Source organism: Lynx canadensis, chromosome B3 (genome assembly GCF_007474595.2).
Source record: "Lynx canadensis isolate LIC74 chromosome B3, mLynCan4.pri.v2, whole genome shotgun sequence".
Classification (NCBI taxonomy): Eukaryota; Metazoa; Chordata; class Mammalia; order Carnivora; family Felidae; genus Lynx; species Lynx canadensis.
Genome location: NC_044308.2, coordinates 84,928,181 through 84,941,683, shown reverse-complemented (window position 1 = coordinate 84,941,683; position 13,503 = coordinate 84,928,181). Strand labels below are relative to the sequence as shown.

Below are 13,503 nucleotides of genomic sequence, written 5' to 3'. Positions count from 1 at the left end.
TAGTAAATTCATTAGGCCACTTGGGATATGGTGTGACAGTTTATGCATTAATAAATACTAGCTCTGGATATTATTAATATTTTTTAAATAATTAAAACTTTATGTTTTAGATCAGCTTTAGGTTAATAGTAAAATTGAGCAAAAACTACAGAGGGTTTTCATGCTAATTTTAAAAATTCATTTTTCAGTATCTGAGAATAAAACTTTTGAGATTGAGATTTTTTTCTTATACTTTGAACCTTTTTTTTTTTTTATAACATATTTTATTTTTTTGAGAAAGAGAGAGAAAGTGAGCAAGGGAGGGACAGAGAGAGAGAGGGAGATAGAATCCAAAGCAGGCTCCAGGCTCTGAGCTGTCAGCACAGAGCCCGACGTGTGGGGTTCGAATCCACAAACCATGAGATCATGACCCGAGCCAAAGTTGGACTCTTAATCGACTGAGCCACCCAGGCGCCCCTATACTTTGAACCTTTTTAAGAAAGCTGAGATGTTGCTGCAATTATGAATGCTGCAATTAAGAATGCTTCTTAGAGCAGACAGTGATGATCCAAATCATATCATTGACCATTAAGCTGCTAGAATATGAGAATGAGAGTTTGGGAGTGGGTTTGTTTTTTTAGATAAAAGAAAGTAGCAAGTATGTAGATTGCTAGGGAATTAACAACAGCAAATAAATAAAAGTTACCAAAACTGCATTAAATGTACTGTTGATATTACACATTAACTTTTCATCGTTATCTTGGAAAGCTGATTTTCTTGGTTAGTTTCATTCAGATAAAGTACTTGACCCCATGATAATTATTAAATATACCTACTAATAGCTCTATAGGAGGAAGTGCCAGGGTTTTAGGTAAAGGTCTTGTGGCTTTTAGAGTTGAAATTAATAGGTACTGGTTGTAAAAGGAAAAATTAAAAGCAATTTAATTCCATTTCTGTGTGTAAAGAGAAAGTCCAGTAAAAATGTAACCACATGAACACAAACATGCATAAAGAAAGGAATTTGGGTAGTGAGATTAAGAGTATTTTTACTGTTGGGGCCCCTTGGTGGCTCAGTCAGTTGAGCGTCTGACTTCAGCTCAGGTCATGATCTCATGGCTTGTGAGTTCGAGACCCGCGTCGGGCTCTGTGCTGACAGCTCAGAGCCTGGAGCCTGCTTCATATTCTGGGTCTCCCTCTCTCTCTCTGTTCCTCCCCCACTCACTCTGTCTCTGTCTCTCAAAAATAAATAAATGTTAAAAATTTTTTTTAAAAAAAGAGTATTTTTACTGTTTTGTTTTTGCCTGCCTGAATTGTGTAAAGTTTTTTTATTGTGAATATGTTACATTTTTGTGATGAAAATATTTACTTTTTTTTAAAGTTAAAGCAACCCAGAAAAGTACATAAAGGAAAGAATAATTGTAAGATATTCCTTTTAATATTTTAAGTATTTGCCTTATTATTTAACTTATTTAACTTTATTATATGTAAAATGAAATAAAACTGCAATGTTTTTTCTTTATATGCTTATAGTCGCCTTTTACATGTAATTTGTATTACTTGGAGTCAGATTTAATTTTAATTAAGTTCCCATATCAAAGTTTATTGTAGTAGTAATCTAAAAAAATAATAAGTTACAAATGTATATTATCAAAAGTGATATTTATATTAAGCTTTGTAGGAGCATAGTTATTTCATGAAACGAATATTTTCATTCTGAGATAGCACAATTGAAACAAATCTTGGCTTCTTGCACTTGAAATCTGTGTCTATCTACCGATAGCATTTCTTTTTTTTAAGATTTTATTTTTAAGCAATCACTACACCCAACATGGGGCTTGAACTCACGACCTGGAGATCAAGAGTTGCATGCTGTCCTGACTGAGCCAGCCAGGTGCCCCTACCAAAAGCATTTCTTTGTCATCGTATATACAAATTATTTGGAGACAAAAGTCTCTTTCTGACAATGAATTGATTGACTTTTTAAGAGTCATTTATATCGTAATTTATAACAAGATAAAAATGCAGGTATTAGCGGTTTGTGGCAAAGAAAAAAGTATCACCATGTATGTTCTCTTTTTTTTCCACTAGGCATTTTTATTACCAATTTGTGAAGCAGCAGCTATGAGAAAAGTGGTAAAAGTATATCAAGAATGGATCCAGCAAGAAGAAAAACCTTTGTTTATGCAAGAGCCTGAAGAAATTGTGATCTCCTCTTCAGACTTACCTTGTATTGACAATGTCACAGACCGTGTTATTTCAATGGAAGAAGGAGAAAAGAGAGAAGAGGTAAACTGATAATACTTACATATTTTAGTATAAGTTTAATAGATGAGACTTTCATGAAAGTATAACACATGAACATACATATATTTAATAGGAAGTTAAAGATACCTTTTAATATATTTTGCAGCTTAGGTAATATGGTAGTTACCTCAGTTACCCTGTCTTAAAGCTCTTTGATGTCACAACTTTGAAAAATTAATATTGAAGTTATATACTGATTCTTTAATTCATTGTCTAGATCAAAATTAGATGCCATTATAAAAGGTGTAATAATTGAGACTAATAGGAGGGTGGCAGAGTACAGGAAGATCCTGAGCTCACCTCTTCCCATGGACATATCAGGGCTACAACTACATACAAAGGGACACTCACAGAGAAAGACCTGAGGACTAGGAGACCAGCTCTTGCATAGCTAAAGATAAATGAAAAAAATATGGGATGCCTGGCTGGCTTAGTTGGTAGAGCATGTGACTCTTAATCTCACTGTTGTGAGTTTGAGCCCCATGCTAGGTGTGTAGAGCTTACTTTAAAAAAGAAGAAAGAAAAAGCCACCTTGAGAAGGGTAAGTGTGGCAGAGAGGTAGTCAGGTTGGGAACCAAACCTCCCGTCCAGCAACCCACAAATGGTTTGATTGCACAGGCACAGAGGTTCCTTTCTTGAGGAGCAAGGGGATTGAGCCCCACATTGTACACCCACACCCAGGAGATCTGCACAGGAAAAATGAGCCCCCACAATGTCTGGCTTTGAAAGTCAGCAGAACTTAACTTTAGGAGCTTTCAAAATCATTGGGCCTTAAGTCTGGGACAGCTGGTGCGGGTGGGGGGTGGTGGTTGGGGAGGACTATAGGAAACTGAGATAATGCTTTTAAAGGTCCCGTACACAGTCTCACTCACACCCAGCACAGAGGCAGCAGTTTGCACAGCACCTGAGCTATACATGAAGGATATTTATTGACTAATTTTAGGGCATATGCTGGAGGGGCAGGGGTCTGTAGGGACTTTTCTTTGGAAATGGAAACACTAGTAGGCACCATTTTCTTGCCCTTATTTAGCTAGCTATCTTAAGGGCTCCAGTTCTGACACTCTCCACCTACATTGCTAGCACCAGTTGCCCCACTTGGGCATTCCCCTGCAAAACCAGTCCACCCTTCCAGCAGACTCCCTCTTAAGCTGCTCCCACCCTGCCACACCCAGTGGGCAGCATTGACTGGGACTGGTGTCCCTCACAAAGTGACTCCTGCCCTGGGGAAATGAGAGACTGGTCCTGTCTACAAGCACACGCACAGTATCGTGCCTGGGCCTTTCAGCCAGCTGTGCCAAGGTCCAACTCCTCCCACCAATGCACCTATAGCAGTCCTGCCTGGGCACTGCAACCAACAGGCCCTGCCTACCAGAATGTCCAAGCAGTCAGAGCTCATTCACAACTGAAGGATGCATGCTGCACACAGAGGAGAGCACCTGGTTTTGATGATGGCAGGGGAGGGGATTGTGCTTCTGGACCCCAGAGGACACCTTCCACACAAGGCTGCTACCTTTGAGAACAGGGGATGTAGCTGACCTACTGCCTAATGTGTTGCCTAATGCAAACACAGAGTCAGACAGAATGAGGAGACAGGAATATGTTCCAAATGAAAGAATAAGAAAAAAAAAACTCAGAAAAATAACTAAAAAGGAATTAAACAATCTACCTGATAAAGAGTTAAAAGTGATAGTCATAAAGATGCTCACTGAATTTAGGAGCAGAGTGGATAAATTCAGAACTTCAACAAAGAGATAGAAAATATTTTTTAAAAAATCAGAGTGGCGCAGTCGGTTAAGCATCCGACTTCAGCCAGGTCACGATCTCACGATCCGTGAGTTCGAGCCCCACATCAGGCTCTGGGCTGATGGCTCGGAGCCTGGAGCCTGTTTCCGATTCTGTGTCTCCCTCTCTCTCTGCCCCTCCCCCGTTCATGCTCTGTCTCTCTCTGTCCCAAAAATAAATAAACGTTGAAAAAAAAAAAATCAGAGCTGAAGAATACTATAACTCAAATGAAAAATACACCAGAGGGAATCAACACTCAGGAAGAGAATGCAGAAGAATGGATCAGTGATCTGGAAGACAGAATAGTGGAAATCATCCAAGTTGAGCAGCAAAAGGAAAAATAATTTTATGTAAGATTAAGGGACCTCTGGAGCAACATTGAAAGTATTAACATTTGCATTATAGTGGGTCCCAGAAGAAGGGAGTGAGAAAGGAGCTTATTTGAAGAAATAACAGCTGAGAACTTTCCTAACCTGGGGCAGGAAACAGACATCCATGTTCAGGAAGCATAGATAGCCCCAAATAGGATGAACCCAAAGATGTCCACACAAGACACATAAGAATTAAAATGCCATAAGTTAAAGATAGAGAATTTTATTTTTATTTTTATTTTTTATAAGTTTTTTTTATTTATTTTGAGAGACTGTGTGTGTGTGTGTGCACATGCCAGCCAGGGAGGGGCAGAGAGAGAGAGACAGAGGGAGAGCGAGAATCCCAAGCAGGCTCCATGCCATCAGCATGGAGCCTGATGCAAGGCTGGATTCCACAAACTGTGAGATCATGACCTGAACTAAAATCAAGAGTCAGATGCTTAACTGACTAAGCCACCCAGGTGCCCCAAAGAGACCATTTTAAAAGCAGTAAGATAAAAGCAACTTACATACAAGGGAACACCTACCTATAAGACTCTGAACTGTGTTTCCAGCAAAAACTTCACAGGCCTAAAGAGAGTGGCTTGAAATGTTTAATGTGCTCAAAGGAAAAAACCTGCAAGTAAGAATATACTGCAAGGCTATAATTCAGAACTGGAGAGAGATTCTCAGACAAACAAGTTAGAAGTGTTCAGCACAGCCTTACAGGAAATGTTAAAATGACATCTTTATGCAGAAAAGAAGAAGCCATAACTAGAAGTAAGAAAATTATGAAAGGAGGAAAACATTTCACTGGTATGAGAAAGTAGGGGAGGGACAGTAAAGTATTCTCAAAACTGAGAAAACATTGTGAGACTGGAAATCAAAGAAGGCAACTCCATATGGTTTACAGAGTTTTATTATTGTAACTTACTGACCAGGGGTCAGGCAGACAATGATTAGGTGCTGTACAGCTATTCACCACAGAGTCTGGACCTTAAGCCCACATATTTTATGGGACAAGAGATGCGCAGAAGGGTGTTATTATGTGATCAAAGGGCTCGCATGCACCTCAGAAGATTTGCATGCACCTAATTGACAGGTAACCTTTAAATAGATCTTGTGTACCACCTGTGCGTCATGAAGGAAAAAGACTGTGATATCTCTAACAGATTCATGGGAGGCCAAAGCGGGCTCCCTCCATCCCAGCCTTGGAAGACACTTTTAAAGTATGTATATTAATCTCTAAGGGCCTGGAACATGTAGCCCAAGACAGGTTATTGAGTGAATATGAACAAGATGGAGAGCCACAGGTGGAGTCAGTATTGTCAGCACTCCTACAACTGGTAAAAGCAAACATATAATAAAGGAAATAGGTCAGTCACTTGTAAAGCTAGCATGAAGGTTAAAAGAAAAAAGTAGTCAAATCAGCTACATTTAAAATAAATAGGTAAGGGATACGCAAAAAACATGTAAAATATGGTGTCAAATACCTAATACATGATGAAGGGGAGGTAAAAATGTAATGCATTTAGAATGTATTTGAACTTAAGTGATCCTCAACTTAAAATGTATGACTATATACATAGGGTGTTATACACGAACCTTATGTATGACACCCACAAACAAAAAACCTATGATAGGTGCACAAAAAATAAAGAAATCCAAGCATAATACTGAGGAAAGTCATCAAGACATAGCAAGACACTGAGAAAGGAACAGAGAACTACAAAAACAGCTAGAAAACAATGAACAAAATGACAATAAGTACATACCTATCAGTAATTACTTTAATGTACATGGAGTAAATGCTCAATCAAAAGTCATAAAGTAACTAAATAGATTAAAAAAGAAGACCCATTTGTATGTTGCCTATGTGACACATACAGACTGAAAGTGATGGGATGGAAGAGATATCCTATGCAAACGGAAATGATCAATAAAACTGGAGTAGTAATACTTGTATCAGACACAATAAACTTTAAAACAAAGACTAAAAGAGAAGAAGGGGATTACATAATGATGAAGGAAGCAATTCAACAAAAGAATGTATTTGTAAATATACATGCATCCAATATAGGAGCATCTAAATATTTAAATATTAATAGACATAAAGGAGAAATTGACAGTAATACAGTGATAGGGAACATTAACATCACACTTACATCAATGGATTGATTGTCCAGGCAGAAAATTAAATTTTTTTTTAATGTGTATTTATTTTTGAGACAGAGACAGAGTGTGAGCAGGGGAGGGGCAGAGAGAGAGGGAGACACAGAATCAGAAGCAGGCTCCAGGCCCTGAGCTGTCAGCACAGCACCCCAACAGACAGAAACTTAATAAAGAAACAGTGACTTTGAGTGAGACATTAGACCAGATGGACTTAACAAATATGTACAGAACATTCCATTGAAAAACAACAGAATACACATTTTTATAAGTGCTCATGGAACATTCTGCAGGATAGATCACATATTAGGCCACAAAACAAGTCTTAGTAAATGTAAGAAGGTTGAGATCATATCAAGCATCTTTTCCAACCACAACATTATGAAACTAGAAATAAATTAGGAAAAACTGGAAAAAGCATAAAGACATGGAGACTAAACAAGCAGTGGGTCAGCAAAGAAATAAAAAAAATAACCTTGGGAGCACCTGTGTGGCCTGGTTGATTGAGCATCCAACTCTTGATTTTGGCTTGGGTCATGATTCCCAGGGTTGTGGGATTGAACCCCACATCAGGCTCTGCACTGAGTGTTGAGCCTGCTTAAGATTCTCCCTCCCTCTGCCCCTTCTCTGCTGGCATGTGTGCTCTCTCTCTCAAAAAAAAAAAATAAAAAATTAAAAAAATACTTTGAGATAAATAAAAACGAAGACAACGTTCCTCAATCTTTGGAACACAACAAAAGCAGTTCTAAGAAGTTTGTATAAACACAAGCCTACCTGAAGAATCAAGAAAAATCTCAAATAAACAATTTAACTCTATACCTAAAAGAACTAGATAGAAAAAGAAGAATAAAACCAGAAGTTGGTAGAAGAAAAAAGATGAAAGGAAAAGTAAATGAAACAGAGGCTAAAAATACAATAGAAAAGATGATGAAACTGAGAGCTGGTTCTTTGAAAAGATAAAATTGGTAACTTTAACTAGACTTATCAAGAAAAAGAGAGAGGACCTAAATAAATAAAATCAGAGATGAAGAGGAAGAAGCAACAACTGATACAACAGAAATACAAAAGCTATTTGTAAGAGACTACTATGAAAAATTATATGACAACTTTGAAAAATTATATGCCAACAAATTGCACAACCTACAAGATGAGTAAGTTTCTAGAAACATTCAGTATTCCAAAACTGAATCAGGAAGAAATAGAAATTCTAAACAGAACAATTTTTAGTAATGAAATTGAATTAGTAATCAAGAAACTCCTAACAAAAGTCCAGGACCAGATGGATTCACAGGCAAATTCCATCAGACATTTAAAGAAAAGTTAATACCTGTTTTTCTTCAACTATTCCCAAAAACTGAAGAGTAATGAAACCTTCCAAATACATTCTGTGAGGCCAGCATTACCCTGATACCAAAACCAGACACAGACCATACAAAAAAAGAAAACTACAAGTCAGTATGTTTGATGAACACAGATATAAAAATCCTTAACAAAATATTAGCAAACTGCATTCAACAGTACATTAAAAGAATCATTCACCATGACCAAGTGGTATTTATTTGGGGGATTCAAGGATGGTTCAACATTTGCAAATCAACATGATATACCACATTAACAAAATGAAGGGTAAAAACCATAGGATCATATCAATAGATGCAGAAAAAGCACTTGACAAAATTCAACAACCATTTATAATAAAAACTCTCAGCAAAAAGGAACATACTTTAACATGATAAAAGCCATATATGGAAAACCCACAGCTAACATTATACTTAAAGATGAAAAACTGAGAGCTTTTCCTCTAAAATCAGGAACAACAAGATAAGGATGTCTATTCTTAACCACTTTCTTTTTTTTTATTTTATTTTATTTTTTTTTTTAATTTTTTTTTTTTCAACGTTTATTTATTTTTGGGACAGAGAGAGACAGAGCATGAACGGGGGAGGGGCAGAGAGAGAGGGAGACACAGAATCGGAAACAGGCTCCAGGCTCTGAGCCATCAGCCCAGAGCCTGACGCGGGGCTCGAACTCCCGGACCGCGAGATCATGACCTGGCTGAAGTCGGACGCTTAACCGACTGCGCCACCCAGGTGCCCCTTAACCACTTTCATTCAACATGGTATTGGAAGTCCTAGCCACAGTGATCAGATGAGAACAAGAAATAGAAGGCACCCAAATTGTTAAGGAAGAAGTAAAACTTTGGAAATGACATGATACTATACATAGAAAACACTAAAGATTCCATCAAAAAACTGTTAAAACTAATAAATAAGTTGAATCACAGCATACAAAAATAAACTTAAAAATCTATGGCAGAAGAAGCAAAAATATACAATGGAGAAAAGACTACTTCTTCAGTAAGTGTGTGGGAAAACTGAACCACTTTCTTACACCATACACAAAAATAAACTCAAAATGGATTAAAGACTCAAGTGTAAGACCTGAAACCATAAAACTCCTAAGAGAAAACGTAGGCATTAAGCTCTTTGACATATGTCTTAGTAATGTTTTTTTGCTTTTGTTTTTGCTTTTGTTTGTTTGTTTTGGGGGGGTCTGCCTCCTCATGCAAGGGCAATAAAAGCAAAAATAAATGGTTGGTACTACATTAAACTGAAAAGCTTTTGCATAGCAAAGGAAACCATCAGCAAAACAAAACTGCGTCCTAGCGAATGGGGGAACATATTTGCAAATGATATATCCAATAAGGGGTTTATATTCAAAATATATAAAGAACTCCTACAACTCAACACCAGAAAACCCAAGCAATCTGATTAAAAAATGAACAGAGACCCTGAATAGACATTTTTCTAAAGAAGGATATAAGGCCAACAGACACATGAAAAAATGCTCAGCATCATTAATCATTAAGGAAATGCAAATCAAAACTACAGTGAGGTATCACCTCACACATATGAGAATGGTAGTATCAAAAAACAAGGAATAAGTGTTGGTGAGGATGTGGAGCAGAGGGAACTCTCTGCACTGTTGGTGGGAATGCAAATTGGTGCACTATGGAAAACAGTATGGAGATTACTTGAAAAATTATAAATAAGAATTATGATCCATTAATTCCATTTCTGGGTATATTTAACTGAAAAAATGAAAACACTAATTCAAAAAGATATATGCATTCCTATGTTCATTGCAGCATCATTTTCAGTAGCCAAGATATGGAAACAACTCCGTGCCCATTGGTAGATGAATAGATAAAGAAAATGTGCTCTCTCTGTTAACACATACACACACAATAGATGTTACTTAGACCTAAAACAGAATGAAATCTTGCCATTTACGACAACACGGATGGACCCAGAGGGTATTATGCTAAGTGAAGTAGGTCAGGGAAAGAGAAATGCCATTTAATTTTACTTAGATGTAGATTCTAAAAAACAAAACAAATGAAAGAAATAAAACAGGACCAGACTCATAAATATAGAGAACCAGCCAGTGGTTGCCAGAGGGAGGAAAGGTGGGAGAGATAAGCCAAATAGGTGAAAGAGATTAAGAGCTACAAACTTCAAATTATAAAATAGTCACAGGGATATAAAGTACAGCATAGGGGATATAGTTAGTAGAATTATAATAACTTTGTAAGGTGACAGATGGTAACTCCACTTATTGGGGTTGATCATTTTATAATGTATATAAATGTCGAACCACCATGTTGTATACCTGAAACTTGTATAAATAATTGTATGTCAATTATAATTAAGTAAAAAAGGTATAATATATAAAACTGGCATTAGATAAAAATGAATGTTATAGTACATATTCCTTAAGGATGCTTACCAAACTACAATTCTCCCTTAACCTGCCTTATTCTAGGAGTTTGGTACTTATCACAAACCCAGAATATTCTGAATTCTTTCTTGGAAATTTTCATACTATTGCTCATTGCAGTGTAAAAAAAAAAATCCTTAAGTGCAGAATAAGCTGGTCTATGATGAGACTGGAGTTTACTCATAGAGAAAAAAAGAGGAGGGAAGACAGAGAAGTGAAATTTGAGTAGCTGGTATCATTTATTCTTTAAGCATAAATTCTTCTTTTTTTTTTAATTTTTTTTAATGTTTATTTTTGAGAGAGGGAGACAAGAGTGCAAGTGGGGGAGGGGCAGAGAGAGAGAGAGAGAGAGAGAGAGAGAGAGAAGGAGACACAGAATCTGAAGCAGGCTCCAGGCTCTGAGCTGTCAGCGACTATAAATCACTGATTTATATTTCTGATAAATTTAATATATATAATAATGATTTAAAATTTGGTTTTAATTATAAAATGGAGTTGTTACAGATTAGGATAATTATACATGTGTTTTTTTATTCACTTAGTATCTGTGAGATACTTAAAAGACATGTAATACCGTGTGTGTGTGTGTGCGCGCGCGCGCGCGCGCGCGCGCGCGCGCAAACTGTCATGCATCTTGTAATATGTTTAACATTCCCTGGCTCATCCTATTAAATCTCAGTGATATTCTCCATTCTTGTGATAGCAAACTCCTAGAGTGCCCTGTAAAATATTGTAATACCCTCATGGAGAACCAATGTTGGAGATACAAACATGAAAAGACATCTTTTCTACCTTCACATAACTTCTGGTTTAGCAAGAAGACAAACATGAAAAATAAATATTATAAAAGAATATTGCTATGATCCTAGAGTCTGAAATAGGGAATACCTAACTCTACTTAGGCTTAGAGAAATCTTCATGCAGGAGGTAGTATAATATGAAGTGCATGTAACAAATAGGGAAGGAACCACATGGTGTGAATAGCATCTACAAAGATGTGAGAGACCCTAAATATATCTACTGTACATAACTATATATATATTATATATATACATTCTGTATGTACATACTATATGTGTATGCCAGAATTTATATGCCATTGTAGTGACTTGGATTACATTATAGATAATGGAAAGCCTTTGAAGGATTATGAATAGAAGAATGGCATGGATAGTTATATATTTCAGAAGATCATGTCAAGCCCAGAATGGAAGGTAGATTGGAGGCAAGGAGACTAGTTAGGAAATATTAGCAATGTTCAGAAGGGACATAAGTACCCAGGACAGTGGAAATTGCAATGGAAATACAAGGAAGAAGACAGATATGAGCTGCTTTGGTGGTAAAATCAATATGCCTTGATGATTAATTGGCTGAGAGAAATGAGGAGTGGGGAGATGTCCCAAGTTTGTTTCTTTTGCAACAGGGTAATTGCCATTCACGTATGACTAGGAATTTTTACAAAAGCAAGTTTGGTGGTGGTGACTATGGTGCCTAGAGGGGTTGGTAAGAATGGGGAGGACATGGTTAATAAACTTTTAAGTATTTTGAGTTGGAGGTGCTTTTAGGTCATTCAGGAAGAAATGTTCAGTAGATATCTGATCATAGGATTATGAGGTTTAAGAGAAGGGGTATAGTATACTGTGGTATATTGTGTTGGCTGTGCAGACAGAGCTGATTTCCATTACTTCGGTAATGGCAGAGTAGTTTGTATTAGACTAATAAATCCCCTGCATATTGCACTTATAAGCTCTAGACAGAATATTCAAAAAAACAAGAGACTGTTTGAAGATGTTGAGGAATGACCAAAAGCAAAAAATAGCTAGAAAGAAACTTACAAAAATTAATAAATAAAAGAGAACAAAACTGAGTCTGTTTTTGCGGCTTTTCACCTAAAGGAACTCCTTAGTCTGCAAGGCGTTTGACAGCTAACACTCAGGCAGAAAGATACAGTCTTAGTGGTTTGAAGTACCTAATATTCTCTGTCTTTGGGTAATAAGAATTTTAATACTCTAAAGTAAAACAAATAGAAACTGTTTTCTGTTGATTTATTTAAGTTATTTGGATTCCAAGGGCGCCTGGGTGGCTCTGTCAGTTGACGTCCGACTTCAGCTCAGGTCATGATTTCATGGTTCATGGATTCGAGCCCCGCGTCAGGCTTGCTGCTGTCAGCACAGAGCCTGCTTTGGATCCACTATCCCCTCTCTCTCTTCACCTCCTCCACTCATGCTCTCTGTCTCTTAAAAATAAATAAACATTAAAAAATAAGTTATTTAGGAGCGCCTGGGTGGCTCAGTCGGTTAAGCATCCGACGTCAGCTCAGGTCATGATCTGGGGGTTTCTGAGTTCAAGCCCTGCGTCAGGTTCTGTGCTGACAGCTCAGAGCCTGGAGCTTGCTTCAGATTCTGTGTCTCCCCCTCTTTCTGCCCCTCCCATGCTCATGCTGTGTCTCTGTCTCTCAATAATAAATAAACGTTAAAAAATTTTTAAAAAATAAGTTATTTGGATTCTGTCATTTACTTTAGAATGGAATTCATGTTTTACAGAACTGTAATATAATCCTGTTCTTAAGTGTGTAAGTTACAGAAGGGAGATTCATACCTTATATCCATAGAAAAATGTCCCTTTATCTGAAATGATAAAATTTCTGTCTGACTCTTAGGGATGACTTTTTGTTTTCTTTTTGTTTTTGTCAATGGGAAGAACCTTTTTCACAGTGAACATATATTGCTTTTGTAGCCAAAGGAAACATTTATTTTGAGCAGATGCTTAGTAGGAGGACCCAATAATTTCCAGTTTACTTCTTCAGCTTATTATCTTGTTGCAGCATTCTTAATGAAATATGAAAAATTTGGTATTTTTCTTCAGGAAAATGGGACTGATGTTGCTGATCATGTTCGAAATTCTACTTGGACAAAAAATGGCACCTACCAAGATGTTCTTCATAATGCCTCCGAAGAAGCCACAGAACAAAACATACGAGCTGGTACCCAGGCAGTTTTGCAGGTGGTTCACTTCTTGGTTGTTTTTTAAAAATACAATAAAATAATCATTAAATATTTCAGATATATGTTTAAGTACTTCAGTATATAGTATAATTTTTTAATAAAATCAGTACCCATGTTTATCAGTTATCCTTAGG

The 13,503-nt window shown here is 36.9% G+C and overlaps 1 protein-coding gene across 7 annotated transcripts in view; it reads left to right on the top strand.

Annotated features, from left to right (window-relative positions):
* RALGAPA1 (Ral GTPase activating protein catalytic subunit alpha 1) overlaps positions 1-13,503 on the top strand; it is a 274,567-nt gene that overhangs the window by 77,608 nt on the left and 183,456 nt on the right. For all 7 annotated transcript variants that reach the window (XM_030318952.1, XM_032593697.1, XM_032593698.1 and 4 more), the window contains exons 11-12: positions 2,068-2,265; positions 13,230-13,367. In XM_030318952.1, coding sequence (XP_030174812.1) covers positions 2,068-2,265; positions 13,230-13,367 — 336 coding nt within the window. The remainder of the gene's footprint in view (positions 1-2,067; positions 2,266-13,229; positions 13,368-13,503) is intronic.